Source organism: Cucumis sativus, chromosome 6 (genome assembly GCF_000004075.3).
Source record: "Cucumis sativus cultivar 9930 chromosome 6, Cucumber_9930_V3, whole genome shotgun sequence".
Classification (NCBI taxonomy): domain Eukaryota; kingdom Viridiplantae; phylum Streptophyta; class Magnoliopsida; order Cucurbitales; family Cucurbitaceae; genus Cucumis; species Cucumis sativus.
In genome coordinates this window covers 28,179,485-28,207,483 of record NC_026660.2, presented here as the reverse complement: position 1 = coordinate 28,207,483, position 27,999 = coordinate 28,179,485, and the positions used below count along the sequence as shown (strand labels likewise).

The 27,999-nt window shown below is 33.9% G+C and overlaps 5 protein-coding genes across 16 annotated transcripts; 3 read left to right on the top strand and 2 right to left on the bottom strand.

Annotated features, from left to right (window-relative positions):
- On the top strand, nt 1-3,266 carry LOC101212687 (plant intracellular Ras-group-related LRR protein 4). 3 transcript variants are annotated; one of them, XM_011659782.2, is made up of 5 exons: nt 1-152; nt 255-1,458; nt 1,556-2,466; nt 2,564-2,759; nt 2,925-3,266. In XM_011659782.2, the coding sequence occupies exons 2-4, from the start codon at nt 795-797 to the stop codon at nt 2,711-2,713; spliced, it is 1,725 nt and encodes a 574-aa protein (XP_011658084.1). In that variant the 5' UTR covers nt 1-152; nt 255-794; the 3' UTR covers nt 2,714-2,759; nt 2,925-3,266. The 3 variants fall into 3 exon arrangements, with proteins under 3 accessions (XP_011658084.1, XP_004134821.1, XP_031743667.1); XM_004134773.3 differs by having other exon boundaries at nt 3-152; nt 770-1,458; XM_031887807.1 differs by lacking the exon at nt 1-152 and having other exon boundaries at nt 174-1,458.
- Nucleotides 3,267-4,476: 1,210 nt separating this feature from the next.
- LOC101213163 (monosaccharide-sensing protein 2) lies at nt 4,477-7,610 on the top strand. The gene is made up of 6 exons (XM_011659783.2): nt 4,477-4,609; nt 4,764-4,844; nt 4,927-5,844; nt 6,119-6,672; nt 6,778-6,965; nt 7,060-7,610. The coding sequence occupies exons 1-6, from the start codon at nt 4,576-4,578 to the stop codon at nt 7,487-7,489; spliced, it is 2,205 nt and encodes a 734-aa protein (XP_011658085.1). The 5' UTR covers nt 4,477-4,575; the 3' UTR covers nt 7,490-7,610.
- On the bottom strand, nt 7,605-12,783 carry LOC101212923 (MLO-like protein 8). The gene is made up of 15 exons (XM_011659784.2): nt 12,062-12,783; nt 11,688-11,745; nt 11,343-11,560; nt 11,112-11,228; nt 10,772-10,832; nt 10,530-10,618; nt 10,089-10,163; nt 9,920-10,008; nt 9,747-9,796; nt 9,605-9,645; nt 9,350-9,523; nt 8,982-9,017; nt 8,545-8,612; nt 8,275-8,335; nt 7,605-8,148 (listed from the first exon to the last, which is right to left on the bottom strand). Exons 1-15 carry the CDS (start codon nt 12,242-12,244, stop codon nt 7,786-7,788), a joined length of 1,683 nt encoding a protein of 560 aa, XP_011658086.1. The 5' UTR covers nt 12,245-12,783; the 3' UTR covers nt 7,605-7,785.
- A 5,254-nt stretch (nt 12,784-18,037) lies between these two features.
- On the top strand, nt 18,038-22,924 carry LOC101215649 (serine/threonine-protein kinase/endoribonuclease IRE1a). 4 transcript variants are annotated; one of them, XM_004134950.3, is made up of 7 exons: nt 18,038-18,498; nt 18,679-18,916; nt 19,119-20,554; nt 20,815-20,987; nt 21,161-21,407; nt 21,583-21,880; nt 22,613-22,924. In XM_004134950.3, the coding sequence occupies exons 1-7, from the start codon at nt 18,341-18,343 to the stop codon at nt 22,757-22,759; spliced, it is 2,697 nt and encodes an 898-aa protein (XP_004134998.1). In that variant the 5' UTR covers nt 18,038-18,340; the 3' UTR covers nt 22,760-22,924. The 4 variants fall into 4 exon arrangements, with proteins under 4 accessions (XP_004134998.1, XP_011658079.1, XP_011658078.1 ...); XM_011659777.2 differs by lacking the exon at nt 18,679-18,916 and having other exon boundaries at nt 18,359-18,498; XM_011659776.2 differs by lacking the exon at nt 18,038-18,498 and having other exon boundaries at nt 18,685-18,842.
- On the bottom strand, nt 22,761-27,532 carry LOC101213408 (glutamate receptor 3.6). Of its 7 annotated transcripts, XM_011659778.2 has the most exons (8): nt 27,236-27,532; nt 26,923-27,147; nt 26,052-26,356; nt 24,593-25,944; nt 24,236-24,513; nt 24,068-24,099; nt 23,580-23,986; nt 22,761-23,487 (listed from the first exon to the last, which is right to left on the bottom strand). In XM_011659778.2, the coding sequence occupies exons 3-8, from the start codon at nt 26,314-26,316 to the stop codon at nt 23,023-23,025; spliced, it is 2,799 nt and encodes a 932-aa protein (XP_011658080.1). In that variant the 5' UTR covers nt 26,317-26,356; nt 26,923-27,147; nt 27,236-27,532; the 3' UTR covers nt 22,761-23,022. The 7 variants fall into 7 exon arrangements, with proteins under 7 accessions (XP_011658080.1, XP_011658083.1, XP_031743083.1 ...); XM_011659781.2 differs by lacking the exon at nt 26,923-27,147; XM_031887223.1 differs by lacking the exon at nt 27,236-27,532 and having other exon boundaries at nt 23,580-23,878; nt 26,923-27,221.
- Between the last annotated feature and the right edge of the window lie 467 nt (nt 27,533-27,999).

The window sequence follows — 27,999 nt, the reverse complement described above, 5'->3', positions numbered from 1 at the left end:
ATGTGTGTGTATATATACATATTATATAAATATAGCATTGAGGACAGAAGAACAAACGGTTAAACAACGGGGCAGAGGGCAGCATGGAAATAGCTGGATTTGTAATGTAAAACATTGGAAGCCCACACCTCAAACTGAATCTAATTTAAAAGGTATCGGTGAATATATATTCAATTGAATCATTCTCATTTATCAATTCACAATCCATATATCTTTTTTATCTTTCTTTTTTTTTTTTAATTTATTTTTTGCAGTTCTCTGTTGGCGCTCGTTTTTCTCTTCCAAAACCCATCTCAATTTCGCTGTATTCTTCGGCTTTTCTCTTTCCCCCATTACCCATTTCCACTAATCTACTCTTTTTCTGTTGAATTTCAAGTGGGGTTGTTCGTTTTCCCCCATTTTGTGAACTTCTTCCTCTAATCTTTTAAACTTTTTAAGTTCTGCGGTTTTTTCTTGATCTTTGTGGGGTTTTGTTCTTTTCTGTGTGTTGTTGTTCTTCTTCTTGTTCTTGTTGTTGCTGTTTTTTTGTTAGTTGATTGAAGTTTTTGGTGTAGTGAGGAACGGGTGGCTTAATTTAATTTCTTTCGGAATTTAAAGAACTTTTTATTTTTATTTTTTTTTCTGTTCAGTAGGTCAATCTGTCTTTCTTGTTTGTGGATCTAAGGCTTCTTTTTCGTTGGTTTCGGTCAAAAGAAAGAAGAAAGAAAAATAATGGATTTTTTCAACTCTTGAAGGGTTGTTTAATTTTGGGTATTTGTCGGTGTTTTAGAGATTAAATTGAATTTTGGGAGGAAATGGAGGTGTCAATTTCTCCTAAAACAACACAAGAAGTGGTGGATGAGATTATGAAACTCCACAGATCTTTGCCTCTCAGACCTGGAATTGAAGAAGTTGAAGGGGCTAGAGTTCTAATCAGCAATGTAGATAAAGAAGTCCAAATGAAACTCGAAGCCATTGAAAGACAAACGAAGAATCAAGAAGTCCCAGAAGAGCTTTTCCAGATCTTGCTCGAGATGCAAAGGAATTTCATCGCTTTCAAAAGCAAAGAAGATAAATGGGAAGCATTGAAATTGCTGGAAATTGAAGATGTCTATTACCTGTTCGACGAATTGCTTCAAAGAGCTTCAAAGTGTGTTTCTACTCCTCCTTCAATCTCAGCACAAACTCCCAATGCCGTCTCCTCTTCTTTCTATTCATCTTCTACCACTAATTTGAATAGAAGCTCAGCTGTTCCTTCTATTTCTGGGAGTGTCAGTACTTCAACCACAACCCCTTCAAGCTTGTTGTACAATTCTGAGAAAGGACCCACAAAATCCACCACTCCATTATTCTCTAGAGATGACAGTTATATCCCAAAAGGCCAGCCAGCGTCTTATATGGATGGATTTGGAGCTAGACCAGGCGTTTCTTCTTCACCCCTTATAAGAGATCCATCCTTAAAACTTGCAACTTCTTCAGGTGGGTAGTCTCATTTTCTAGTTTTGATTGAATAAAGCTCCATTTTTCCATTCTTCCAACATTTTCGTTTTAACAAGAAGTCTTTTTGTATGCATAGGTGAAAATGGTGAAAAGTATAATTTAATGGCTCTGGCTAGTGTTATTGAGAAAGCAAAGAAAGGAAGTAGCGCTCTTGATCTAAGAAACAAGCTGATGAACCAAGTAGAATGGCTTCCTGAGTCTATAGGGAAGTTGACTAATTTGGTTTCTTTAGATTTATCTGAGAATCGTCTGGCAACTCTGCCAGAAGCCATTGGAGCTCTTTCCCAATTGGAGAAATTGGATTTACATGCCAACAAGCTCAGTGAACTTCCAAGCTCATTCACAGATCTTGCTAGTTTGGTCTATTTGGACCTCAGGGGAAACCAATTAGTATCTCTGCCTGTTTCTTTTGGGAAGCTGATTCATCTTGAGGAGCTTGATCTCAGTTCAAATATGCTCACTTCACTTCCGGAATCCATTGGTAATCTTGTGAAGTTGAGAAAATTGAATTTGGAAACCAATAATATTGAGGAGATCCCTCATACGATTGGTCGGTGTGCGTCTCTACGTGAGCTGACTGCTGATTATAACCGGCTTAAAGCACTGCCTGAAGCCGTAGGAAAGATTGAGACTCTAGAGATATTGTCTGTACGTTACAATAACATCAAACAATTGCCAACAACCATGGCCTCTCTTGCCAATCTGAGGGAGCTTGATGTAAGTTTCAATGAGCTTGAATCTGTGCCAGAGAGCTTATGTTTTGCCACCAACCTTGTCAAGATGAACATCGGAAACAACTTTGCTGATCTGCAATCGCTTCCTAAGTCTATCGGGAACCTAGAAATGCTCGAAGAACTGAATATTAGCAATAACCAGATACGGTTTCTTCCTGATTCCTTCAGAATGCTGACTCGCCTTCGAGTCCTCCGAGCAGAAGAGAATCCTTTCGAAGTACCCCCAAGACATATATTCGAAAAAGGCGCACAGGTAAAGAACGCTACTTGACGTTCTCTTCTAACAAACTGTTTACACGATCTGGAATTGTCCAACTAACTCATTGCCTTTTACTATCACCAAATCTCAGGCTGTTGTTCAATACATGATTGATCTACATGAGAATAGAAATGTCAGAACAGAACCAGTTAAGCGAAGAAAAAGGAGGTGGTGGCATATGTTCAACTCATGCAATTCAAACCAAAGGCAGAGTGATCCAATAAACCACATGAGGGCTTAATCATTTACATAATTGTATACAAGAAGAAGTCATCTTTTCCCTATAAGTAAGTTGAAACGCATTGTTATATGTATAATTCTGATGTTTCTTAATCCTGAATTAGAACAAAAAGTACGTAGTTTCGAGGAAACCCCATGAATTTAAATAGAAAATAAACTTAAAAGGAAATATCTAGTAAGCTTAAATAGATCCGTTAATGGTGTTTTTACAGGATTATGAGGAATCACAAGCCAAGCTGGTCTTCGAGTAATGAGTCAACTGCATATCAAATTTGGGATCGATTGCCAAAAATGTAACTTATTGTGCATCACAGCATAGAGGATATTCCTTCCCCCACTCCCTCTCTGTAACTTTATCATTCTTTGTGAATTTTGTATTTTAGGATTTTTATGGTTATGAATATAATTCAGGTTGTAAATGGTTGGGGAAAGGGAAAATACTGATATATACTTTCCACTTGGGTTTTAGTGAGCAAAGTTTACAACTTTAAATAGAGCAAAAATGAATGAACGTTGAAATGGCAATAAAATGATGGAATATGGCCTTTCTATAACTCAGCTTTTTGTTTTTTCCATTAAAAAATATCACTTTTCTTAATATTATGTCAACTTGGTGTTCTAATTTTAATGTGTTGAGTTTGGTATCAAATTTAGAAATAAGTTCTAATTAGCAGAAAAATTTAATGCTGGAGACCAGAACAAATATTTATTTACAAAGATTTGGAATTTGAATATTCAAAGGTGGAATTCATTCATTATGTAAGTAAATGTAACTATAGAATTTGATTAATTAACCATTATAAAATTAATAAATGGATACCAAATTTAAGTTTCATTGGCTAACTATTTCGCTTTTTCACTTCCCAAAATTATTTGTTTAGTTTAACTAAGAATTCAAGTGATAAGTTATAAAAAATATCTTATGGATACCAAAAAAATATTAATTTTTAAAAATAGTCTCTAAGTTTAATGTTGACTTTTTCCAAATAAAAATATTAGTTTCAAGTACTATTTCTTCTACAAATTTTTAAAATATGTTCACATCACCTTTTATTCTAAATGATAATTATTATTAACAACATTCTCGAATTCAACCAAATAAACCAAAATATTTACAAAAAAATATAACAAACTTTTTAATAGACCTTAGGATTTGATATTTTGATATATTTGTAAATATTTTTACTAATTTTATCATTTATAATAAATTTTCTTCTTATTATTATTTAGCCAATTCTAAAAAAGAAAATCATAACTTAGATATATTAAAAGTACATGTACTAAATTTGTTCTCTTTAAAGTATAAAGATTAAAATTGATTGAGACCAATTCTACTATACTCATTTTCAATCTAATTTATTTAATTACTCTATATCTAAAAGGGTAAGGATGAAGTTTGTAACGTTGGAAAAAATGCTTGACTGATTTCCACAGTACAATTGATTAAAATATTGAAAACATTTTTTTAAAGTAAATGCTAAACTTTACAAAGGAATAATTTTTTTTTTAGAAAAATAAGGTTAAAATAAAAGGCAGAATATTCATCACAATGATCACAATTTGAAATTTCATATCTACAATTATTATCCAAAAAAATAATAATAAAATCATTTTGCTCATAAAGTAAAGAAAAAAGAGTAGAATTTGGAATTATCCATTAGATATTAATTAGCTTAGTAATTAAGTTGTTTAGTTTAATTGTTTTTAATACTTTTGTTATATGTAATTAAATTTGTGTATATATATTGGCACTAATATAAAATGAAAATTTTATTTTCCCTTCAAATTCGAATCGGCAGCGTATTTGAAGCTCACACAAATGGAGGAAAATCGATCACAGCACCATCTTTCTCGGCCATTGCCATGGATTGCCATCTGCTTTCTCCTTCCAGACTTAGTCTTTACTCCCAACTCTGTCTTCTCCGATTTCATTTTAGTTTCTTCTGTTTTTTCATACTCTTCTTTTTTTCCCACATCTTCACAATCAGTCACCATACCCATTACTCCTTTTTGCTTGCTAGTATAGTTATTCTAATTCACAGCATTGGTAGGGATGAGAGGAGCTGTTCTCGTTGCAATCGCTGCTGCAATCGGGAATTTGTTGCAGGGTTGGGATAATGCAACCATTGCAGGTATGATCAATAGAATGTAAGTTATGTGTGTAATCTTTAGAATTTTTTTTTTTATTGAGGTTTAGGGGTAATGAATTTTCAGGAGCTGTTATGTACATCAAGAAGGAATTCAAATTGGAAGGTGATCCTACAACTGAAGGGCTAATTGTGGCCATGTCACTAATTGGAGCTACTGTTATTACGACATTCTCAGGACCTTTATCTGATTCAGTGGGTCGTCGTCCTTTGATGATAGCATCCTCGATTCTTTATTTCACTAGTGGTCTTGTTATGTTGTGGGCACCTGATGTTCATGTTCTGTTATTAGCTAGGTTATTAGATGGATTTGGAGTTGGACTTGCTGTTACCTTAGTTCCTGTTTATATTTCTGAGACTGCCCCAGCTGAGATTAGGGGGCTGTTAAACACTTTACCTCAGTTCACTGGTTCCATTGGAATGTTTTTGTCGTACTGTATGGTTTTTGGAATGTCCTTGACCAAATCACCTAGCTGGAGAACGATGCTTGGTCTCCTGTTTATGCCATCTCTTATTTATCTTGTTTTAACTGTTATGTTTCTCCCCGAATCTCCACGTTGGCTTGTTAGCAAAGGCCGAATGAATGAAGCCAAGAAGGTTTTGCAGAGACTTCGTGGGAGGGAGGATGTTGCAGGGGAGCTAGCCCTGCTGGTTGAGGGTCTGGGTTCAAGTGAAGACACATCGGTACAAGAGTACATAATTGGCCCGGCAACAGGAGAATCGAGTACTGAGAAGGGTCAGATCAGGTTGTATGGAACTGAGGGAGGCCAGTCTTATATTGCCAAACCTGTCGCTGGACAGAGTTCAATTGGCATAGCATCACGCCATGGTAGCATTTTTAACCAGAGTATGCCATTGATAGATCCTGTGGTAACTCTCTTTGGCAGTGTCCACGAGAAAGTTCCTGGTGAGGTAGGAAGTTTGCGCAGTATGCTTCTTCCAAATTTTGGAAGCATGTTCAATAACATGACGAGTGATCAGCAAGGTACGCAGATAAAGTTTCACCATTGTTGAAGTCTCTCTTGAATATTTATGATTGAATTAGATAATTTCTATGTCCCAGATATGAATTGCCGTGTAATGAAGTATTTATATCTGTTTCCAAATTAATAATCCTTAAAATTTTGCCATATAAATTGACCTATGAAGTTTGTTCATTGATATGTTTATATATTAATCTATTAGTGGTATCGATATTCTATTTCAATTGCCTGGTTAAGGTGCATTGATATTTGATAGTAGCTTTTGTATTCTACAAGGGAAAGAAGATCACTGGGATATGGAAAGTCAGAAGGATGGTGATGGCTATGCATCAGATCCTGAAGCTGAATCTGAGGATAATTTGAAGAGCCCATTGCTCTCACGTCAGACATCAGCCGCAATGGACAAGGATATTGTCTCAAGGAGAGGCAGCAGCATCATGATGCGAACAAATGCTGCTGGTGAGGCTGTTAGTGCTACCGGAATTGGTGGTGGCTGGCAACTGATGTGGAAAAAAACCGAGCGAGTTGATGGAACTGGGAAAAAAGAAGAGGGGTACCAAAGGATATACTTGCATCAAGATGGCGCAGATGGGCATCAGCATGGATCTGCTCTTTCTGTTCCTGGAGCTGAAATGCAAGGAGAGGGAGACTGTATTCAAGCAGCTGGTCTAGTCAGCCAATCAGCACTCCGGATTGGGAGTCATCCTATTGGACCAGAAATCATGCGTCCAACTGATAAAGCCACTAAACGATCATCATGGAAAGAGATCTTAGAGCCAGGAGTTAAACGAGCGTTGTTTGTTGGGATAGGAATTCAGATTCTTCAGCAGGTGGTTTTTTAAATTCACTACACAATCATTCCATTTAAATGAAACCTTTCTGGATATTCTTTTTGCATTCCCAATCATGGACAAAATTCTCTTTTGTTAATGCAGTTTTCAGGTATAAATGGTGTACTTTATTACACACCTCAGATTCTAGAACAGGCAGGAGTTGCAGTGCTTTTGTCCAATTTGGGACTTGGTTCAACCTCTGCATCACTGCTTATAAGTGCTCTCACTACATTACTGATGCTTCCTTCCATAGGCATTGCCATGAGACTTATGGACGTAGCTGGTAGAAGGTAAACAAAAATCAACTGTCCATTGTTCTTCAAAATGGTTTTCGAGTTACCTGCGTGACTCAAATATGAGCATGGAGCTTTCTTCTTCTTGCAGGTCTCTTCTGCTATCTACTATTCCTGTACTGATAATATCACTTATCGTACTCGTCATTGGTAGCATGGTGGACATGGGTTCAGTTGCCAATGCAACAATCTCAACCATCAGTGTTATAGCGTACTTCTGTTGCTTTGTCATGGGATTTGGTCCAGTCCCTAACATCCTCTGCTCTGAGATCTTTCCGACTCGAGTTCGAGGCCTCTGCATTGCTATGTGTGCTCTCACATTCTGGACCGGAGACATCATCGTCACCTATTCACTTCCAGTGATGCTTAATTCCATTGGACTCGGTGGAGTTTTTGGTGCCTATGCCATTATATGCATCATTTCTTGGATATTTGTCTTTCTCAAAGTTCCTGAGACCAAGGGCATGCCTCTGGAGGTGATCTCTGACTTCTTCGCAGTGGGCGCAAAACAGGCTGATTAACAACTTGGTATCAGATTTTGGTTGTATTAGAATCCATGTTTTGGCGAGAATTTATGAATATTTTCCTGAAATTTCATAACGAGATATTCATTCATCATATAGAACATATGTTCAGTTTGCATATTGAAATTTCAAGTAAAATTTTGAACAATGATCATCCAACAATTTATAAACAACCGCAAGAATATACAAATCATGAGCTACATTCTGTTTCCTAAGTGTGAGACTGGAAAATTATCCAGCACAAAAAGATACACAAGTCAAGATTTAATCACAAGCCAAGAGATTTTTCATTGTCATTTCGTTGGTCCAGGTTTGACAAAAGAGAAATCGTCTTCATTCCTTTTTTCTGTATGCTGGGGTTCAATTATTTCAGCTTGATGTTCATCACCATGGTCTATTCTAACTGTAAAATTTGGAGTGTCGACTTCATAATCTGATGCGTCATTCTCATCATACATGGATGATCTGTTTGAGTGACCTGTGGTCTTGAAACGATGCAATGCGTATCCTGATGATGGATGAATTGGTGATGAACTTGGACTCCCTAGTTTTCGAGTTGGGGACTTCCCATGTCGCTTCTTAACAGCCATGTGCCACTTCTTAAGAGCCTTCGATGTTTGTTCATCAAAGATTGACTTCTTCATACGCGTACCCATCTGCAAAGCCACCGACCAAGTCAGCCATATCCCACAAGACCCGCAAAATTATACTAATCAAACAGTTTCAAAACTAAAGAACTCGTTTGCTACACATTTGCAAGAATTTTAACAAAGAAATTGTACCTGAGTGACAAGAGCATAGAGTGGAAGAGTTATATAACTGCAGAGACAGAGAACGCCAACCCTGCAAATCCACCATCAAAATGCAGCTCAATTAACTTAAAACGATCCATGTTCTTGGTCTCACACAATGATAAATTAAGTATGTGTAAGAAATAAATATATATGTAAATGTATGCGAGTTGAGATGGAAAAGCATCCAAAACAGACATTTTCAGCCAGAAAATCCTCACTTCATGTCATACGAGTAGCATTTAATGGAGTTGGGCTTACCCGAGACCAACTTTAATGATTGCGAGCTTGAAATCAGTATGGAAGCAGGATTTTAACCCAAAGGAATACTGCACATGACGACAATTCTCAAGTTACAACTCAGCATAAGAACTCATTTTGAGCAACGAGAATGATTTTATATCACTCATTGACAATATCATCTTGTTAGATAATAATTTCTTTTCAAATTTTCATTTTCCAGAACTAAACTTGTTTGCTCACAAATTATTTTTTCACCTTAACAATACTTCGGATTCATAGCCAGACTTCAAAAACAAATTGGCGTTGGGGAATTACTATTTTTAGATTTTCTCTGTTTTTCTAAGACTTTTACAATGTTTTATAAGGTATTGGAAGAAAAAGGTGAGGATATAAGCTTATGCTTTTTTTAAAAGGACAGATTAAGAATAGAACGGTTATCAAGGAGAAGAAATTACCCAAATCCAGAAGAAGTATGTTATTTGGAATGCATTCTGCAAAAGCAAAGTAATTGATCAGTTAGTTCCAAGAATGTAGGCCTAATTAGAATCAAGGTTTACTATATTTAGAAAAAAAACTTCGAAAATAGATCAAATTACTTCCAAACTTTGTGTAACTGTAATCTTAACATGCTTGATGAAATTAGACTAAACACATCACTTCAATCATCAGTACCACATACAAAAAAAAAAAGGATTTGAAAAAAAAAAGAGAGCAAGAACATTAGTTAAATCCTAGGAATGAGCTAAGCCCAATAAAACAAGAGATTTATCATCATAAATCACAGAAAATTATAAACGATGCCAAGAATCTTGCTCATTATTACCGAAAATAAAGCGAAGTGGATGAGGTAAAGAACCAGCTGAGGCTTGCCAAACCAAAAATATTTATCTGATGCCTGAACGAGAGGAATTCCTTGGACAACAGCATGTCTTTCTGTAATTTCGAGAGCCATCTTTGTCATAACTCCTTGAAGCTTGGTTCCAACAGCTAGGATTATCTGTCATTGATAGAAGTTGTTAAAGACTCATAATAATCAGTCAAGCCTAGATTGATTCTCCAATAAGAAAAGATTCCTTACGATCACAGGAACTAAGGATGACCAAAACAATGCTTGCCATCCTGTAATGAAGATAGTGCATACATTAATTAATAAACCATACTTGATTAACTTTCAAAAACCATGGGCTTTAAAAGAGCGTAATACAAATCAACTAGCTCACCGTAAACATTTATGAGCAAGAAGACCACAAACGATGTCCAAAGCACGGGACTGCAACAACATTAAGTAAATAAATCAGGACGACTACAGGTTCGATTATTTGGAAGAAATGATCCACCCATGGAAACATGGTACTATTTGGGAAGAGGAGTGTATAGTAAATCTATTTTTTACCTAACTCCCACAATTATTTTGAAGTCATCTTCTAGAGACCTTTTGATATATTTTTGAAAGTCAAATTTACTTCCTGGAGCAAGGTGAACCTAAACATAAAAGAGGACTGTCATAAAAAGAACAAATAAGTGGTTCATGATCAGCAGGTAGTTAGGAATTGGAAACTCACGGCGATGAATCCATTACGTAATGCCAAGTAGTCAGCCTTACCAACGGACTTGAAAAATTGTCGGAAGAAGCATCCCTGAAACAAAATAACATATTTTAGGTGTTTCATATGTCTATAAGAAATCAACTGTAAGTATTATAAGTTTGAACCACGATATCCATATCTCTAATCAAGACCAAAGATTCTCATTTTTGTCCTCGTGATAGAGGAGGGATGTGTGGTTGTACATAGCCCATATTCCTTTGCAATGTCTAAAATAAAAAGAGTTTGATTCTCTCCACTTCAGCACTCCATCTCAATACATGCATAATAATCGAGCATTGCCTTATTGAACAATAGTGTTTTAATGTGATTTTACAGTATTATTGTTTCTAGATCCCATGGAGAAAAACCACAACAAAGGAAATAAGAGTTGTCTAGCTTGGGAGAAACTTTACTTACAATATAAAAGAAGACGGGAAGTTTTGTCCAAAAACTCGTGTGGGCTTTCACAAATGATGTTTCGTGAGTAAGCCTGAATCGTGCATTATCTGCAAAACAAGTTCATCTAGTTTAGTTCCAAAGAGGAAAGGTTGGTCCGTCCATGAGAAAATAAATCATTAAACTTTAAGTTTGGGGCAGGACATGCAAAAGTTAGGCTATTAAAAGAAAAAGCTTTTTCAAAGGAAAGGTTAGTGGCATACCATTTGAGAACTCATAATTGTGAGTTGAGGTCTCCTCCTCCCATGCCTTCCAACCTCGAATCTGTGCACAAAAATGAAAGTAATGTATAAACATAGACACTAAAAGAATTTAACAACTAACAAAGACAACATTATCAAAACTTTCTATTCTCATCTTATGATAGTCGATATTTTAAATTTTTTATACACAATTAATCCCATTTTCAAAAATTTTAAGATTATCAATTTTCTACTTAATTAGCCATTATGGTTAACAGCCAAAACTTGGTTTAGTGAGAAACTACAATAGAGGTAACTTACAATTAGAGCTTAACATTGAGCATACAAATAATTCCCATACCTTTAGCCTCCCAAGCATCATTGTGATGGCACTATATACCACATGAAATACGGCTAAGAAGAAGATAAACAAGTGCAACTGATGCAATCCCGAGATAGATATAAGCGGCACATGACCCTGTTTACAAAACAATAATCAATTAGTTTGAGAATTTTTCCAAAATATGCTAGCGAGTTTAGACGACCAAGTTAAGATAGCCAAAGAATTTTGTATCCAAATAAAGGTTCTTACTTCTTTGCAACTAACAGCGCCACCAGCAGCAGCCAGGAACCTCCGTTCATACATTAGAAGTCGTCGATGATGTTCGCCTTCATCTCCCTTCTCCAATTTGTCCTCTTTGGCAGCACATGGCAACATAGTATTTGCAACCTTTGTGGGAATGCATATTTTAATGATGTAGTTCTGTCCAAAGGTGAGGAGCAGTGAAATGAAACCCAGAATCATCAGCTCTGCAACCAAAAACGTAGTTGTAAATTTACTTGTTCGAATTTACTGATATACCAAATGTTATATGCAAAAATGGAAAGACAAAAGAACAGAAGTTGAATTGACTTTTAGAGTTATTGTAGAACCCACCAGCTTTAACTTTCTCCAGAGCTTCAAAGAGAGCTCTCTTGTGCTTTTCCGTGAGCCACTAAATGACCAAAACACAGGAACGCAAAGATATCAAAAATCCATAATCCAAATTAAACTGATGAGCATTTTAAATTTCAACCATCCCCATTAAAGGCAAATGAGACATGTAAAAATCAAAGAGAAAAACCCATGGTACCCAGAATTCAACACATAAAAGAAGTCTAAAACTAGCAAATACAGGACAGAAACTCAACTGGGTATTGTCTAATGAGACGAAACGAGAATAACAACAACACGATGAACCGTAACACAATTCCAACTAACTAAAAAGCTCTAAATTTCACGATCAAGAGCATAAAGGAAAACAAACCCACCGTTCCAGCTTTATGAAGGAGTTTCTCCAAGGCGATAGAAATAAGGATAATAATAGCACAAACACCAGCAACAGCCCATGTCGGAGTCTGATCGAGCTCCCTCGTGGTGCCATCGCTGGCCGGAGCCCCCCACGATTTCCCCCACAACAAGCTCAAACACAAATAATAAACAACCAGCAACATTTCTCAGCTTCAAAACACAAACCCAAATGCAAACAAACACGGATGAATGAAGAAATCAAGAAGATGGGTCAAATTGGGTCAGCCTCAAACAAAAATAAAATGAAGTAGCATCTCAAAGAATAGAGCCAAATATATATAAGAATAGAAAAAGAGGTTAAAAGCAAAGCAAGAAGGCAAGAAGAAGTCGTCCCTTTAGGTGGGGTAGTAGTCGTAGACAGCTTATTGGGGGCACATTCGATTTTGCATTAAACTAATAAAAATTTGACTAAATTAACAGAGACCCTACAAAACCCTTGTTCGTGTGAAGCGAAACGCGGTCATTATGGAACTGTTAAGGGTAAGGCGACAAGTAGAAGAAGAAGAAGAAGAAATAGAAGATGGGTCCACAGAGTCAATTTCCTTCGATTATCCATAACTGCAAAACCTGGGGGGTTTTTAAACAGTAAACTGTATTAAATTTCTTATGGGGATTTGAGAAATTTGGTGAAGAATCCGGTCAATGGAGGAAGGTAATTGAAGATTGGGCGGCTGCGTATGGTTAAATTATATCTGAAAAATCAGCCAATTTTGACCTTTTATGGTGAAGAATGATCGATTAGGAAACCACTACACTTTTGCAATATATATATATATATATTTTTACTTTAAGAGATTGCATCCGTTCGAAACAAATGCAAAATATTTTTCAATTTTGGATGAACGTTTGTTTGATTTCACTGTTACACAGTCCACACGTTTGAGCTGTCAAATAAGTACAACGCCTAGATTAAAGGTGACAATTGGTGAAGTAAAAATCAAAAACTTCAATCTAACGTAAATTTATAGGGTGAGATATTTTCATTTTGACTTGTTTGTACTAAAAAGTTTCCATTTAAACTTTTCGTCATCTTCTATCACGACATGTGATGGTGTTAAAAAGGGTTTAGATATAACAGCAGATTTATTACCAAAAAAGATCAATCACTTTCATCACTATATTTGTGGAATTATAACTTACCCAACAACCAAATATTAATTATGATTGTGACCACAATTTATTTCGTTCTCTATATATTCTTTCTCAACTTTTATTACACTTAAATCATTTATTAAATGTAATATCAATATTAAAAATGTTTTTACTTCCTCAATTAAATGTTTATTGTTTTTTCTACTGCAATCTTTTTAATAAAAAATTTGATGAACTTTTTTTATCCTATTCTATTAAATATCAATCAATCTTTTTCCTACGTAAATCTTTACACGTTGTCTTTCAAATTCTAACGATAAATAACATCAACTATTTTTTATTTTTTTCATTTCTTTTTCGTTTTTATTGTTGTTGTTATTCATTTTTTGGGAAAAAAAAAATTAATATTTTGGAATTTTTTTAATACTCATACTTTCAATTTTAGATCTAGTTTTTATTTTCTCACCAACTTTCAAAATATTATGACTAAACTAAATTTCATATTTTGCATACCATTTCAATTTCAAAAAGTCTCTCTCAAACAATAATTCCATTTCAATTTTTATATTAATCAAGAAAAAACCATATATGACTTTATAATCAATTTTCTTACATTTGTTTTCTTGGTACATTCCAATAATATATATATAAACATCTTCCATCAATCAATCAATAAAATTAATCATATAGTTGACTAAATTTGTCTTATCTCGAAAGGAACTATTCCATTATGTATATCATTTCTCACCTTTTCAATACGTTCACTTTTTATTATAACGTTTTCAAATATACAAAACCATACTACATATCAAATTAGGGTTGTCTCATCCTACGTACCAAAAATCGCTCTATCATTTTTATTACTTTTTAGTAAATTAAAGTTTTTTTTTTACTTATTTTCATTTCGATGGTCGATAATTCAAACTCTTCACTTCTATTATTATTTTTTATTCTAAACTGAAAAAATCAAATGTCGAAATGGTTCGTATGAGTTGACTTGTTATAATTCCAAAGTCTTTTTTGTTAACCTAATACCCACAACTTGCCTACTTGCCCTTCTCCTGGCTAGAAAATAAGAATTATGACTAGATATTTTCATTTTTTTTATTACATTGACTTTATTCAATTGAATAAATATTCATTAAACAAAATCTTACTACAAATAATTCGAATTAAACCATAAATTAATATGTCAAATTGGATTGAAATTTCCAATAGGTTTTGAAAACGAAGACTTTCAAAGGCATGGATCAAAAAATGAATTAATTTACAATTACAACTTGCAGTAAAAAGGCATAGTTATGTATTAATATATAACTACTCCATGAGTCTACACGTTCAACCACCTGATGTGTATACGTAACATGTTATAAAAAAAATTAAGCTATAGTTTTTAATTCTTATAAATTCATGTATCTCTAATTTTTTAATGTTACAAAAGAGTTATTTATTTATTGTTATAATTATTATTTATACATACAAACACATGCACATCACAGTCAGTATTTACATAGGTAAGCATTTTGAGTGACTAACCAATTATTTTAGTTTCTTTTTTCTTTTTGCTAAATATGACAAGTTGTCCATGAAATTTTAAGTTATTAAATATAAATTTTGTATTTTTAATCTTTTAAAGAATTTCAAAGTATTTTTCTTCCTATTAAAATTTACAAATAGATATTTTCACCAATGTAAATTGGTATATTATTATTTGAATAATTAACTTAATTGTGATTTATTAAATTAATGAACAAATAGGCTTAAAAATTATAATAAATTCATTTGAAAATCAAACTGAGTACATTTTGTTTTTCATTATTTTGAAAACTAAAACTAAAGGATTAAAAATTAAGTAAAGGATTTAGGTTACATTTTTTTATGGCATTATATTGCTATCTTAACACACGTGAGGAATTTAATTATATAAAAAGAAAAAAGGGAATATAATTAATTATTTGTGATATTTGGAAGAAGAAAGTTGGGCAAAGTGCCCACAAGGTTTTCCCTTTTTTTTTCTCATTCCAAAAATCCACAATTAGTATATTGATTATATATATATATACACACATTTTCTTTTAATTAATATTTTTTATCTTTCTGAGACTAATTATTTTTGTAGTTATCTAATATTAAATATTATGTATATAATCATGTGTACTGCTTTTGTCTTCAAACAAGAATACAAAACAATTAAAAGCATAAATAAAACTTATTTGTTGAGTTTAGTTTTGATTAACTATATTAATTTATTAACAAAAAATTGAAGTAGATAAGTAAAAGTATTATAGTGATGATTTGTAAGATTTGAATTAGTCTATAAATATTAAACTAAAATGAAGCTTAAATGATAGAAACATCAGTTAACAAAACTATATTGAAATTATCCCATCGTACAGAAATTTTATAAGTAAATAAAATTGTCTGGCGGCTTTTTCTTTTCCTTCTAAATAATAATAAAAAAGATATTTATTTATTTTTTAAAATCATATCAAAAGTTAATTGTATTACAATTGGATTTTTCATGAGGATATGGATAGGAGTGGCAGAGTCAATCATGGAAAGAAATATAATTCTTTTCCACATTTTAGTTTTAAAAAAACCAACTTGATTTTTTTTTGTTTTTTAAATAATAATACTTAAATAAAAGTTGGTTTTTTTTAAGGGAAAAAACTTGATTATTGTCTTATAGTATCATAGAAGGAAAAAGCATATTGTCACATTTCACCCATACCTAACACATTTATTCCCTTCCACTACTTTATAGTTTATCAAAACATTGTTTATAGCATCAATGAAATGGGTTTTTTTAAAATAGAATAAATAAAATCAATTAAGGGATTTTGAATAGCAATTTAAATGAAATTATTCAGTTAGTTTTGTGTGTTTAAGTTAAATATGTGAAATTGTTTTAGTTTATTCCAATGAAAACAATTATCTTTTGATTAAATAGCTCTTTTATTTTAGATAATATTTGACAATAGATGGTTTAGGTTAACTACTTGATAACGACTTAAATAATAATATGGACTACCTGATTTCACTAATTTTTTTACAATTTTATATTTTTAAGTTTTAATAATTAATCATAAAAATACGAATAACTAAAAACAGTTGGATGAAAGTTTAAACTTATTAGAAAAACGCCTTAATTTCTCAATTTATTAATGAATTTTTCATATAAAATAATTATTGCATAATTTTTTGGGTGAAAAATTAAATGACCAACATGTAAAAATTAGTTGACACACAACCTGAGTTAACATGTCATTATTGTTATAAATTGAACAATACCAGATATTTTTTTTCATTTTTATTCGAAAGCAACCCTGTCAATTTTTGTTCAATATAATGATTAAAAGTTTAAATTGTAAACCACTAACTCATACTCCGTATCAATTGATTTATGTTCCTCGCAATAATCAGACAAAAGTATAGATGAAAATTTTTAAATTTTAGAAATATAATTGATGCATTATGTTCACGAGTATTTTGCAAAATATTAATAAAGAACAAACTAACAAAGTGAGTATCAAGTGCATTAAAAAATTACTCTCGTATAGTCAGACAAGACTACACCAAATAAAATTGTGTTGTTAAGCTCTTCTAGTTTCAAGTTGATTTTTTATTTTAATTTTATTTATACATGACAATTCCAATATCCAATACCCTAAACCGTAAGCCAAAAGTATTTATGCCAAGATATTAGGAGGTGGATCATCCATAAGATGGTCTATCGTTTTGTTTAGGGCCAAACATTTTGACTCATAAGAAATTTATTATTATTTTTTTGTTAACTAGCATTTTGTTAAAAATAAATAAATAAAAAGATTCTTTTTTTTTAAGTAAGTTTGAGGTTTCAATTATGTTCTTTTGTTATTATTTAAAATCAATTTTGATTTTATGAGGTTGAAAAGTGAATAGTAAATGTTACTTGAAAATTTTACGCTAGAGAATCAAATCAACCTTAGGGATTTGGTCTACGGTGCATATAGGCCATAATTTGAGAAATCTAAATGCTTGTTAAAGGGTGGTTTCTTAGTATTTTGTTATAATGCAATAAATTCATTACGAATGATGAATGATTGCTCTAGATTACGTATGAAAAAAACTCCATTCACCCCATCTTATGTGCTCCCCACCTCTTCACCACATTAATTATCATCCTTACATATTTGAAGATGGTGTAGTGATTACTGGTTTTATAAAAAGTATCATTTTCGAGATTGATCTTGTGACTAGAGAGCTTATTCGTAATCACATGTCTACATTCTTGTTATCTGTACTAAGCAATGAAGAGCTTGATAGTTATAAATCTAAAGGCATCAAGGATTTGATGCAATCTAGTGCGATGAACCCTATTGAGCCACCTCTCCATCAATCAAATTAAACACTAATAATGTAGAAGGGTGCATTTGAGAAATTACACATAGAAGCACCTCATATCCTACTAATTAGGACTTTAAATACTCTTCCATTTATTAAAAATAACTAAACAATAACTGTTTTCATGATAATAATCTTACAAAGGCCGAAGTCTCATTGGTAATGCGCTTCCCGTTCCCGTCCCCGTCCATTTCCCATTCCCTATTCCTCATCCCTATGTATTCTTTTTTTTCTTTTTTTTGCGAGGAATGGTGTGGAATTATCACTGATCGGATTGCCGTAGAAAAATATAAATTTACATTATACATTTATTCATCCATAAATAAAAAAATATATAGATACATATTATGTAGACATATATTATGTATATATATATATATATATAAACACGGGAATGTATTCTCGGCCTCTTTCTTTTTTATTAGATTTTTTTAAATTTTGATAGTTTCTATGGAATATGGCTTAATTTAAGAAAGAAAAAAGAAAGAAAGAGATGGACATTAACTAAGGTATTAAAGAATTGGATTGAAAAGAAAAAAAATGAGTTAGGAATCTTGGATTGCACCTGCATATAGAGAAATCCCAAGGTTTTGGTAATTCCAAGATCACATTCAATGGAAGAAGCTTGGAATCTCTCAATTGCCGCCATCTTTTCTTTAATCCTCTTCTAAATTTTCTTTTCTATTCAAAGATTCCACTTCAAATCTCATCCCATTTGTATCCATTTCCAGATCTCTCATTTTGGTCCACCCTTATTCTCTCCAATGAATTGCCGTTTCTTTTGCCTACTTTTATTGCTAATTTTAAGATTTTGGAGTTTTCTTGTCTCATCGAATTCAGAACTCTCTGTTTTGAATCTGTATGGAGGCAATTCTGAAGGAGTGACTCGAATTGGCGGAAGATCTCTCTTGTCTCTCCCACTGTGAGTCTTTAATCGTGGTTTCTGTAGTTTCCTTATTAATTAGTACTGAATTATGACTTGGACTTGGGGGATTGAATACTCATGCCTATCATCCCTATGTCTATCGTCTAGTTAGGGTTCAAATTTTAGGCTTATTACAATGAACTTGTAAATCAATGTAATTGAGTGCTACTATTGTAGGAAAGGTAAAAGTAGTACTGCTCTTATTGCTGCTTTGGATGGAGCAATTCATTTGGTGGATAGTAATTCTATGAAGATAATTTGGTCATTTAGTTCTGGACCACCAATCTATTCGTCATATCAAGCTAATATCAATCATGAACCCAATCAAGAAAATGCTTCAGGTGTGGGCAGTTCCTTCTTTTTTGATTGTGGGGATGACTGGGAGCTTTACATACACACTGAGCATGGTAAAATGGTAAAATTTAGTGAATTAATAACACCCATCATGTTTTTAATGTTCTCTTTCGAAGTTGGTAATTGTAATTGGCTCTCTCAATTAGTTCAGAAAAATTTGTATCCTTCCTGTTTCCTTAATCACATGTATTGTCTCAATATATTGGAAGTATGAAAAATAGCTTCAACTTTGATTAATGTATTTTTTCTCTATGACATTTCAGAAACTACCTAGCACGATTGATGAGGTTGTTAGAAATACACCTTACATATTTGAGGATGGTGCAGTGATGACTGGTTCAAGGAAAACTGCAGTTTTTGAGGTTGATCTTGTGACTGGAGAGCTTATTCGTAATCACATGTCTAAATTTTTATCATCTGGGCTAAGCAATGAAGAGCAGGTTAGTTATAAATCTAAACATAATATGGACATTAAGGATTTGATGCAATCGATGAACTCTGTTGAGCCACGTCTGTACATCACAAGGACAGATTATTCTCTGAAATCATCTTTTTCGAACTCCGAAGAAGCTTCGTGGAGTTTGAATGTTGCTGAAATCGGAGCTACCTTACTTTGTCCAGATGTCGAGAATCCAATAGAAGGCATACCTTGGACTCTTCAAAATAATAATAGTTTTGGAATTGATTATGGTGTGCCATTGTCTTGCCAATCAAAAGCACTTGTCTTTCGTGATCGGAGCCATTTTTTGTCAGGACCGTCTGGATATAAAATACTATCATCAGAGGCTCATGATAGCGATAATATGTCTGGTTCATTCCTTCCTTCCCAATTGAAAATTGGTAAACATATAAACGCTAAGTCGGGAAAGTTCATGTTTCATGGGCTTGTTAACAATACCTCTTATGCGGTAGATCCATTGCCTTCTATGAAAATTAATGAATCAAATATCATTCAGAAACAAAAAATGGGGATTCTACCGGAAGCTTTTGGATTGTTTTTTGTATTTTTATTGACCATGCTAGTGGGATTGATGAGGTATGGCAGGACATTGACTGAAAAAGTAAAGCAATTTTTATTAAAAGAGAAATTGTCTTTGGGTACTTCTAATTCAAGAGATAACTCTTCCAAAAAAAACAAACCTAGAAAGTTGAAAAAAAGTTCCGGCAAAAGAGAGGTATCTATTTCATCAGAAATTGAAGATATGCTTCTCCAACGTGAGAACAATCTTAATAGCGGGTTTCATGGTAATAATCTTATTAGCGGACGTCACATTGGTAAATTATGGATAACCAACAAAAAGATAGCCACAGGTAGTAATGGCACAGTTATTCTTGAGGGAATCTACGAAGGGAGACCAGTTGCTGTGAAACGCCTAGTGAAGACTCACCATGATGTTGCCTCTAAGGAAGTTCAAAATTTGATTGTTTCTGATCGTCACCCAAACATCGTTCGTTGGTATGGGATGGAGAGTGATCAAGATTTTGTATATCTTTCGTTGGAACGATGTACTTGTAACCTTTATGATTTGATTCAAATTTATTCTGATCTCCCCAAGAACTTTGTGCTTGGCTTAGATCGTGATAGTGGACACATGGATGGGTATAATATACATTTGGAGTCGATCAAAGTTGCTCTGCCAAATTTGAAATTGTGGAATGAAAATGGTCGTCCATCTTCGATTCTTCTAAAACTCATGAGGTTTTCTATACTCTTCCAAAGTAACAACTTTTTATCCTATCCAATAAAATATTTAATTATGTGTATCAAACCTCTTATCGTTGTTTTAGTTCTCATATCGTTGTTTTATTGTTTCTTACCGACCTGTATTGTGTACTGGTATGATTTACATTATAAGGAGAAAGTTATGGACTAGAAATTAATATGTTTTTTTTTCATAAACATTATATCTTTATGTATAGATATGCATTTAAACCCAAGATTTGGTTGGTCAATTGCAGAGATATAGTAGTTGGTCTTAAGCATTTGCATGAGTTGGGGATAATTCATCGAGACTTGAAGCCACAAAATGTGTTGATACTTAAACAAAAATCTATATGCTCAAAGCTCTCAGATATGGGAATCAGCAAGCGTCTTCCAGCCAATGTATCATCGTTGGGACATCATGCCACTGGCAAGTATCCTTTTTATCTCCCAACTTCAATACTCCGTTTCTGGTTGATGATAAGTTTTTTAACTCTATAGAAATGGGTAAGGGTAAAATTCTATTATAGGTCGTGCGAACTTCAATACTCCTTGTTGATGATAAGTTTTTTAACTCTATACAAATGGGTAAAATTATTATAGGTTGTGGGAGTTCTGGTTGGCAAGCCCCTGAACAACTTCTTCATGAACGACAAACACGTGCAGTTGATTTGTTTAGTTTAGGTTGTGTTCTCTTTTTCTGCATCACAGGTGGTAGACATCCATTTGGTGATAGTCTTGAGCGTGATGTCAATATTGTGAACAACAAGATGAACTTGTTATTGGTGGACAACATCCCCGAAGTTGTAGATCTTATTTGTCGATTATTAAATCCCAATCCTGGTTTAAGGTAAGAAATTATTGTTCACAGACTAAAAAAATCGTAATTATTAGTTTTCATTTTCATTTATTGAAATTGAATAATATTGTGTATTTGACGTTCATTTGTATCAATTTGCGTTATATTTGAAGTTTAAAACATATATGTACTCATTTCTCTCGATAATTTTCATTGATTACACCAGACCGAAAGCATCAAAAGTGTTACAACATCCTTTATTTTGGAGTCCAGAGATGCGACTTTCTTTTCTTCGCGATACTAGTGACAGAATAGAATTGGAAGACCGAGAGAGTAATCTCTTGAAAGCATTAGAGAGTACTGCACAAATAGCTTTAGGCATTAAATGGAATGAAAAGTTGGAACCAATTTTCATCGCTAACATTGGTCGGTATAGGCGTTACAAGTACGATAGTGTTCGAGATTTATTGCGAGTTATGCGCAATAAGTTGAATCATTATAGAGAGCTGCCAAAAGAAATTCAGGTTTCCTTTTCTCTTTTATGGTTCCTTTCAATTAGCATAAATTAATATCATGACATCATTTTGATTTTATGATTTATATCACATATAAATGCATATTTAGATTGGAGATGGTTAGTTTTAACTCTCTTTGATTTTATGATTTATATCACATATAAATGCATATTTAGATTGGAGAATGTTAGTTTTAACTCTGACGATGCTTATAGTCACTTGTCAAATGGTCAATTAGTACTTGTCAAATGACCATTATAAGAAAATATTAGTGCTTATTCGATTTTCTTTAACAATAGAATTCGATAAGTTGGTTAGCTATTATAAGAAAAATGAACTTCCACACACATTTGAACTTCTATTATTGTCAAGTACTGAATTTTCGTAATCGTGTACAAATTATAGTTATTTGTACACTGTACCGAAGATCTATTTCAACTATTACAGTTGGTATTTGATAATTTAGTCTACATAGCTTTTAAAGTACTTCTGGAAGCATTCTTCCTGCCTACGAAAACAACTTATAACTTTGTAAACTTCAATCAAGAGTTTTGAAAACCTTGTAGTAAAGTACATAAAATCCCTTCAAAATCGCTCTAACAAAGCTCTTGCAATAGTGAACAAACAAGTGTTATAACTCTCTTTGAAGATTGGTATCCATGGTCAATTGTAAGTATTGTTGCACCTTTGCATTCTGCCAATTACTCTATTATTTTGATTTGTGTTTATTCACTATTGCAGGAGCTTGTTGGATCCATTCCGGAGGGATTTGATGACTACTTTACTACAAGGTTTCCAAAACTTTTGATTGAAGTTTACAAAGTCACAAGTTGTTTTTGTAGGCATGAAGAATGCTTCAAGAAGTACTTCAAAAGTCATGTATACTAAATTATCAAATACAAACTGTAAATATAGCTGAAATAAATCTTGTGTACAGTTTACAAATAACTATAATTTGTACATGATTATGAAAATTCCGTACTTAACATAGAACAAGAGTTCAAATGTTTGTAGAACTTCATTTTTCTTATAATAGCTAGCCAACTTATCGAATTCTACAAGCAACTGGACGATATTGTTAAAGAAAATCGAATAAGCACTAATATTATATGTTATTCTAAATTGTATCCGTATATGTTAGTCTATAGGAATCATGCATCAACTCCATCAGCATAACCATGGCCATTTTTTCTTGAACTGCCTGTTGAATTTTCTTCATTCACGCTTCTAACTGAAGCCTCTTGCATTCGTCTTCGCTTGGATTGACTTTTGAAGACTTCTTCTTTTTCATCTGCAAAAGAAAGGAATCTATGTAGGCTTGCAGATCTAGATGGTTGCTCAGAAGACCCGAGTTCTTCAGTGTAATGTTCGCTATATTGACGCACCATTTGAAAGAGGTATATTGATAGAGCGAGCACACAAGCTACTCCACATATTAGAAAAAGTCCCCAAAAGCTATTTAGCTGAAGTCGATCCACCTCAATTTTTGAGGCTTGTGATGTGCAGGCACTTTTCATTAACCATTTGTCATGGATTCTTTGAAGATCTCCGGTTTCGGACAGTCTTAAAATAGCTGTGGACATGTCAACTGCTAATGGAGAGTCGCGAGGGAAAGCCTGTTGGTACAGTGTGCAATCATCAGATGACAACTAGAAAGACAAACAAGAAAAATAAAGCAGACAACACTATTGATGATTGAAGTACTTACAAATCCCCACCCATTTTTTGTGAACTCTTGGCCAACAATACTGTATTCACAACGGGTTGAAAGGAAGAGCTCTACATATGCTCGCTCATCGACAATAGCAGCAACACCATTATTTGTTGGCCCATCGTTCAAGGCTTTGACATAGTGTTCTGCTGAGATGAGTGGAACGAGTCTCGACTCATGAATGCCAAGTTCCTCAATCAAGTAGTTTCGAGCAAATGAACCCTGCTGGTAGCCAATTGGTTCATTGTTCGAAATCAAAGTTTCAATCCCCTTCACAGGAGAAGAAAGTTGTTGAACTGTAAGGATAGAAGTCAAACTTGCAGTATAGCTTGAATTGATAATTAGAACAACAAATAGCCATATGATCAGCACGAGGCGACCGAGGGCACTGACTGTATTTTGCCCTACACAAAATACATGAGCTTCCATCGAATTCATTTTCATCAAATCTAAGAAATCAAGTTAGTTTATGTTCATTCACTTACGATGAGAGAAGAATAGAGTTGAAAAGCTGAACCTGCAATGGAATAAAAGAAAAAAAAAATATGAAAGTTCATGGTCAATATAAAACGTTTGGAAGTTTTGATGAAGGGGGCTTTAAAACAAAAATAAAGGCATCACAGTTTTCTCATATGATTATCTAACTGACTTACCATAGAATGGTGATAACTTGTTTCTTCGGAGGGCCACGAAAATCATCATTTATCCTATGTTCCAAAATCCAAACAACTGCTCCTATTACAATGAAAGAAGCAGCGGTAGCACACCACATCCTCGCAGTGAACGGTCGTAAAAAGGCCCAAGCGCTAGAATTCAACTTCTTCACTGGGGCTACAACTACTAGGCCAGACTCTATGTATGGTTGTGTAAAATCAGCCATCCTGGTTCGGTTTGTGATGATTGCAATGTCCCCTATCGCCCCATCATAGACCTACAAGAATACATCTGAAGTTAAAGGAAGCTTTGTATTAAAAGATTTAACTTAAGTAACCTTTCAGTATAATGCTCACGCCAGTTGTGATTAGTCGAATCAGTTCAGTTCCACTAGGATTAGTAAGGCCATCCCCAAAAGGAATTAACTTATAGGGGACTGCATAAGGCAAGAAATTGATTGCTGCAGTGAAGACATCGATGCAGAAGCCTGTGAACATGTCCGTTCCTTCTACTTGTGAGACAAATTCTTGATAACTGACTCGCCTCGGAACTCCAATTCTTAAATATCTCCCAGTGTTTGGAAATGCCCACCCACGAGGCTTCTGTGTTGCTTGTCCAGGCCATACCACATCATATAGCTTTTGATTTGAACTGGTTCGGTTAGGTGGTTTCGAGTAAAGTGTTTCAGGAGGCACAATTGACAGGCCAGAATAGTTAGACCAATAACCAATTCTTCTTTCCCCTGTGCCGATTATATTGATCACTTCAAACGCAGGATGAATTAAATCCCTTTCTGGAGTGAACTCAACTGAACCTGTTATTCCAGTAAAATTGACTTCTAAAATTTTGTCCAGTAGTGTCTTCCCACCATTGAAGATGTTCATAGAGTTGAGATTCAAAGTTCTAACATCAACCCCGGTTAACTTCGAAAGTGTTGAAAATGAAAGATTTCCACCTTCATTAAGAAATGCATTTATTGCATGAGCAAGTATCCAAACAGTATCATAAGCATATAATCCATAAGTACTCAATCCGAGCGAACCACTTGATGACTTTACATCAGTGAAATTGGTCCACCTTGAAACAAAATTCCTTTTGAGTACAGAATCTGGTGTATAAAGACGTAAAGCAACAAGTCCTTGAATATTTTCCATAGAAGTAGTAGGAAGAGGAGAATTTGTGTCGAGTAGCAAAGAAAGCCAGTTAGTGGCTATCCAAACGTACCCAGGCCCTGTCAATCCAAGATATTGAGCCACACTGAGCACAACCATACCTGTGGTCTCATAAGTGTGAATAACAAGTATTCGAGACTCGGTTAAAGCCACCTTAACAAGTGCATCAGTGACCACATCTCGACTAGCATCAGGCTTCAATGGTACTTTTAATGAGATCTTGCATCGTCTCTCATTAAGTTGATCCCCCAATGCAGCAATACCATTTCTACCATGATCGTCATCAACAAAGATAGCAATCACCTCTTTCCATTGGAAGTAGTCAACTATTTCAGCTACTGCAGCCATCTGATACAGATCATTCTGCGAAGTTCTGATAAAGAAAGGAAACTGAAGTGATGACAGTGTGGGATCTGTTGCTGAAAATGACAATAGAGGAACTTGGAGCTCATTTGCAATATGAGATATGACATGAGCAGTTACAGAATTTTGGGGGCCAATTATGGCCATAGTCTTGGTCTCCATGAAACGCAAGGCTGTAAGAAAGAAGAATCATAAACCATCTCCATTCAAGATAAAACAATCAAGAACACATATCAGTTATGAGGAGCACAATATGTTTGACGTGTCAGGAAGGACATACATTCAATGATGCCCAAAAATCCACTGTAGTTGGTATCATGTAAACTGAGCTTCAGTTTCGTCCCCCCCATAATGGATGGATTAGAATTTACATCCTCGATGGCAGCTTCTACAGCAATTTTTCCAACTTTGCCTATCATAGAACGGAAAGAGAATAAAGCCCCAATGTTGACAACTTCAGGTCTCGGAGATACATTTGCGCCGTCTCCAAATGAGTAACTCCCACTGAAGAGAAGTATCAATACTAGAATGCAAACTATCCTCATAGTGAACTGGATAATCACTATTCCTCAAATTGAATTCAGTCTGTCAAAATATGAGGAAAAGAAAAAAATAATGATTAATAAAAGCTGCACAGTCAAAGATCTAATGCTTCAGATTTGAGAAGAAAAAAACACCTGAAAATATGAAAGCAAGAATAGAATTGCACGAGTAAATAATCCAAATACATTAAACATGAAATAATAACTCTAAATCATAGTCTTCTCTACTCTATAAATTTCCACAAATTGACCTAAGACAGGAAAATAAGATACCCATAAGCATAAAACTGCTACAAATACGCACAAAAGTACGTCGGAAAAATATCATTTAAAGCAAGATTTAGAGAATTAACAACAGATGAAAAAGATCAAAAGGCGGTTAGTGAAACTTTTGAGAAGTCAAAAAGGGAAAAGACATTTATGGGTGTTATTCCAATCAAAACAAAGAAGGAACCTAAATCAAAGAATAAAAAAATATTACCAAATTAAAAACATCAGCTACAAACAATCCTCCAGTTAGAGGAAAAGGAAGAAGGATAAAACTTAAAAAAACAAAACCCCTAAATATTCAAAGGGCATTCTCAGATTAGATACTCAAGTCTCACACACTTCAGATAAGTTGCAAGCCAACTAGAACCAAATTCGCAGAATCCAATACTGAGCTACATAAACTTCAAGATTAATAACCTCGTCCCAGTGAAGATATCTTTAAACAGAACCCACTTCCACAATAACAAACCAGGAAAATATTAGCTCGTGAGCAAAGGATGGGCCACCTCCATCCACTTGGACTGGTTGAGATTCTTCTCATGTGGATACAGATAGCCTCCAAAACTAGTACAGAGCCATTAGAGGACAAACCAAAAGGGAAAAACATAAAAGCATTCGATTATTGAAAATATCCAGTGCCCATTAAACTTACCTTAAGCTCTGAGGCTCCAAAATGTTTGAAAGAGAGTTGAAGTCCTCGGCTCAGTAGTTCTGCTGGAAAGCCAATCATCGCTCATTTTGGGGCCCAAAAAAGTAGCTTTCACAAGGCGCACGCTACCCTTTTCAGCCACAAACAAATATTGCTCCTTCTTCGTGGGCAGTGCGCACACTCGCAATCGCACCCTCCACTAGGATCAGTAACACTAGGAACATTAAAACTCTCGTGTCAAAATTCATGGTAGTGGAGTTGGAGTATCATTTTGGGGCCAAATTTCAACTGGGGTTTTGCCTATTTTTCTTCTTTGGATTCTCATTCATCAAATTATATGTAAAAAAACAAAGTAGTTTGTTTTTAAAAATAATATTTTTTTAAAGTGAAGTAAAAATTGACTTATATATTTAATTTATTAAAATTGAATTCTGGATGGAATTCGATAAAAACGTATTCTTTTTCTCAAAATCATATACACTTGAATTTAAGAGAGTTTAATTTATAAAGTAAGTATTTTTCACGATGTTTTCAAATGTTCATAATTTTCACCTTTAAAAAGGCAAATACAATGTATTCTCTACCCTCATCCACACCTCCTTTTACTCTTTTTAAGTTATTGCAACAATTATTATTGTGCTGTTGTTATTGTTATTATATAAATATTATACTTCAATATATATGTATATGGTTTTGTAGGTAAGTATATCTTCAAATTTGATTAATTTTTCTTTAAATTTTATGTTACTATTTGAATGGTAATGTTT

What these genes read in the sequence shown, in the direction of transcription:
- LOC101212687 (XM_011659782.2), top strand. Translation starts at nt 795, where the DNA reads ATGGAGGTGTCAATTTCTCCTAAAACAACACAAGAAGTGGTGGATGAG. An exon ending in AAAACTTGCAACTTCTTCAG is followed by an intron (nt 1,459 to 1,555) that starts GTGGGTAGTCTC and finishes TTGTATGCATAG; the next exon opens with GTGAAAATGGTGAAAAGTAT. An exon ending in TATTCGAAAAAGGCGCACAG is followed by an intron (nt 2,467 to 2,563) that starts GTAAAGAACGCT and finishes ACCAAATCTCAG; the next exon opens with GCTGTTGTTCAATACATGAT.
- LOC101213163 (XM_011659783.2), top strand. Translation starts at nt 4,576, where the DNA reads ATGGATTGCCATCTGCTTTCTCCTTCCAGACTTA. An exon ending in GCTTTCTCCTTCCAGACTTA is followed by an intron (nt 4,610 to 4,763) that starts GTCTTTACTCCC and finishes CAGCATTGGTAG; the next exon opens with GGATGAGAGGAGCTGTTCTC. An exon ending in GGATAATGCAACCATTGCAG is followed by an intron (nt 4,845 to 4,926) that starts GTATGATCAATA and finishes ATGAATTTTCAG; the next exon opens with GAGCTGTTATGTACATCAAG.
- LOC101212923 (XM_011659784.2), bottom strand. Translation starts at nt 12,244, where the DNA reads ATGTTGCTGGTTGTTTATTATTTGTGTTTGAGCTTGTTGTGGGGGAAA. An exon ending in TTCCCGTCTTCTTTTATATT is followed by an intron (nt 10,164 to 10,529) that starts GTAAGTAAAGTT and finishes ATTTTGTTTCAG; the next exon opens with GGATGCTTCTTCCGACAATT. An exon ending in AAAATAATTGTGGGAGTTAG is followed by an intron (nt 9,797 to 9,919) that starts GTAAAAAATAGA and finishes ATGTTGTTGCAG; the next exon opens with TCCCGTGCTTTGGACATCGT.
- LOC101215649 (XM_004134950.3), top strand. Translation starts at nt 18,341, where the DNA reads ATGAATTGCCGTTTCTTTTGCCTACTTTTATTGCTAATTTTAAGATTT. An exon ending in ATTCTTCTAAAACTCATGAG is followed by an intron (nt 20,555 to 20,814) that starts GTTTTCTATACT and finishes GGTCAATTGCAG; the next exon opens with AGATATAGTAGTTGGTCTTA. An exon ending in AGCTGCCAAAAGAAATTCAG is followed by an intron (nt 21,881 to 22,612) that starts GTTTCCTTTTCT and finishes TCACTATTGCAG; the next exon opens with GAGCTTGTTGGATCCATTCC.
- LOC101213408 (XM_011659778.2), bottom strand. Translation starts at nt 26,316, where the DNA reads ATGAGGATAGTTTGCATTCTAGTATTGATACTTCTCTTCAGTGGGAGT. An exon ending in CAAGTTATCACCATTCTATG is followed by an intron (nt 24,100 to 24,235) that starts GTAAGTCAGTTA and finishes ATTCCATTGCAG; the next exon opens with GTTCAGCTTTTCAACTCTAT. An exon ending in AACTCTATTCTTCTCTCATC is followed by an intron (nt 23,987 to 24,067) that starts GTAAGTGAATGA and finishes TATTTTGTGTAG; the next exon opens with GGCAAAATACAGTCAGTGCC.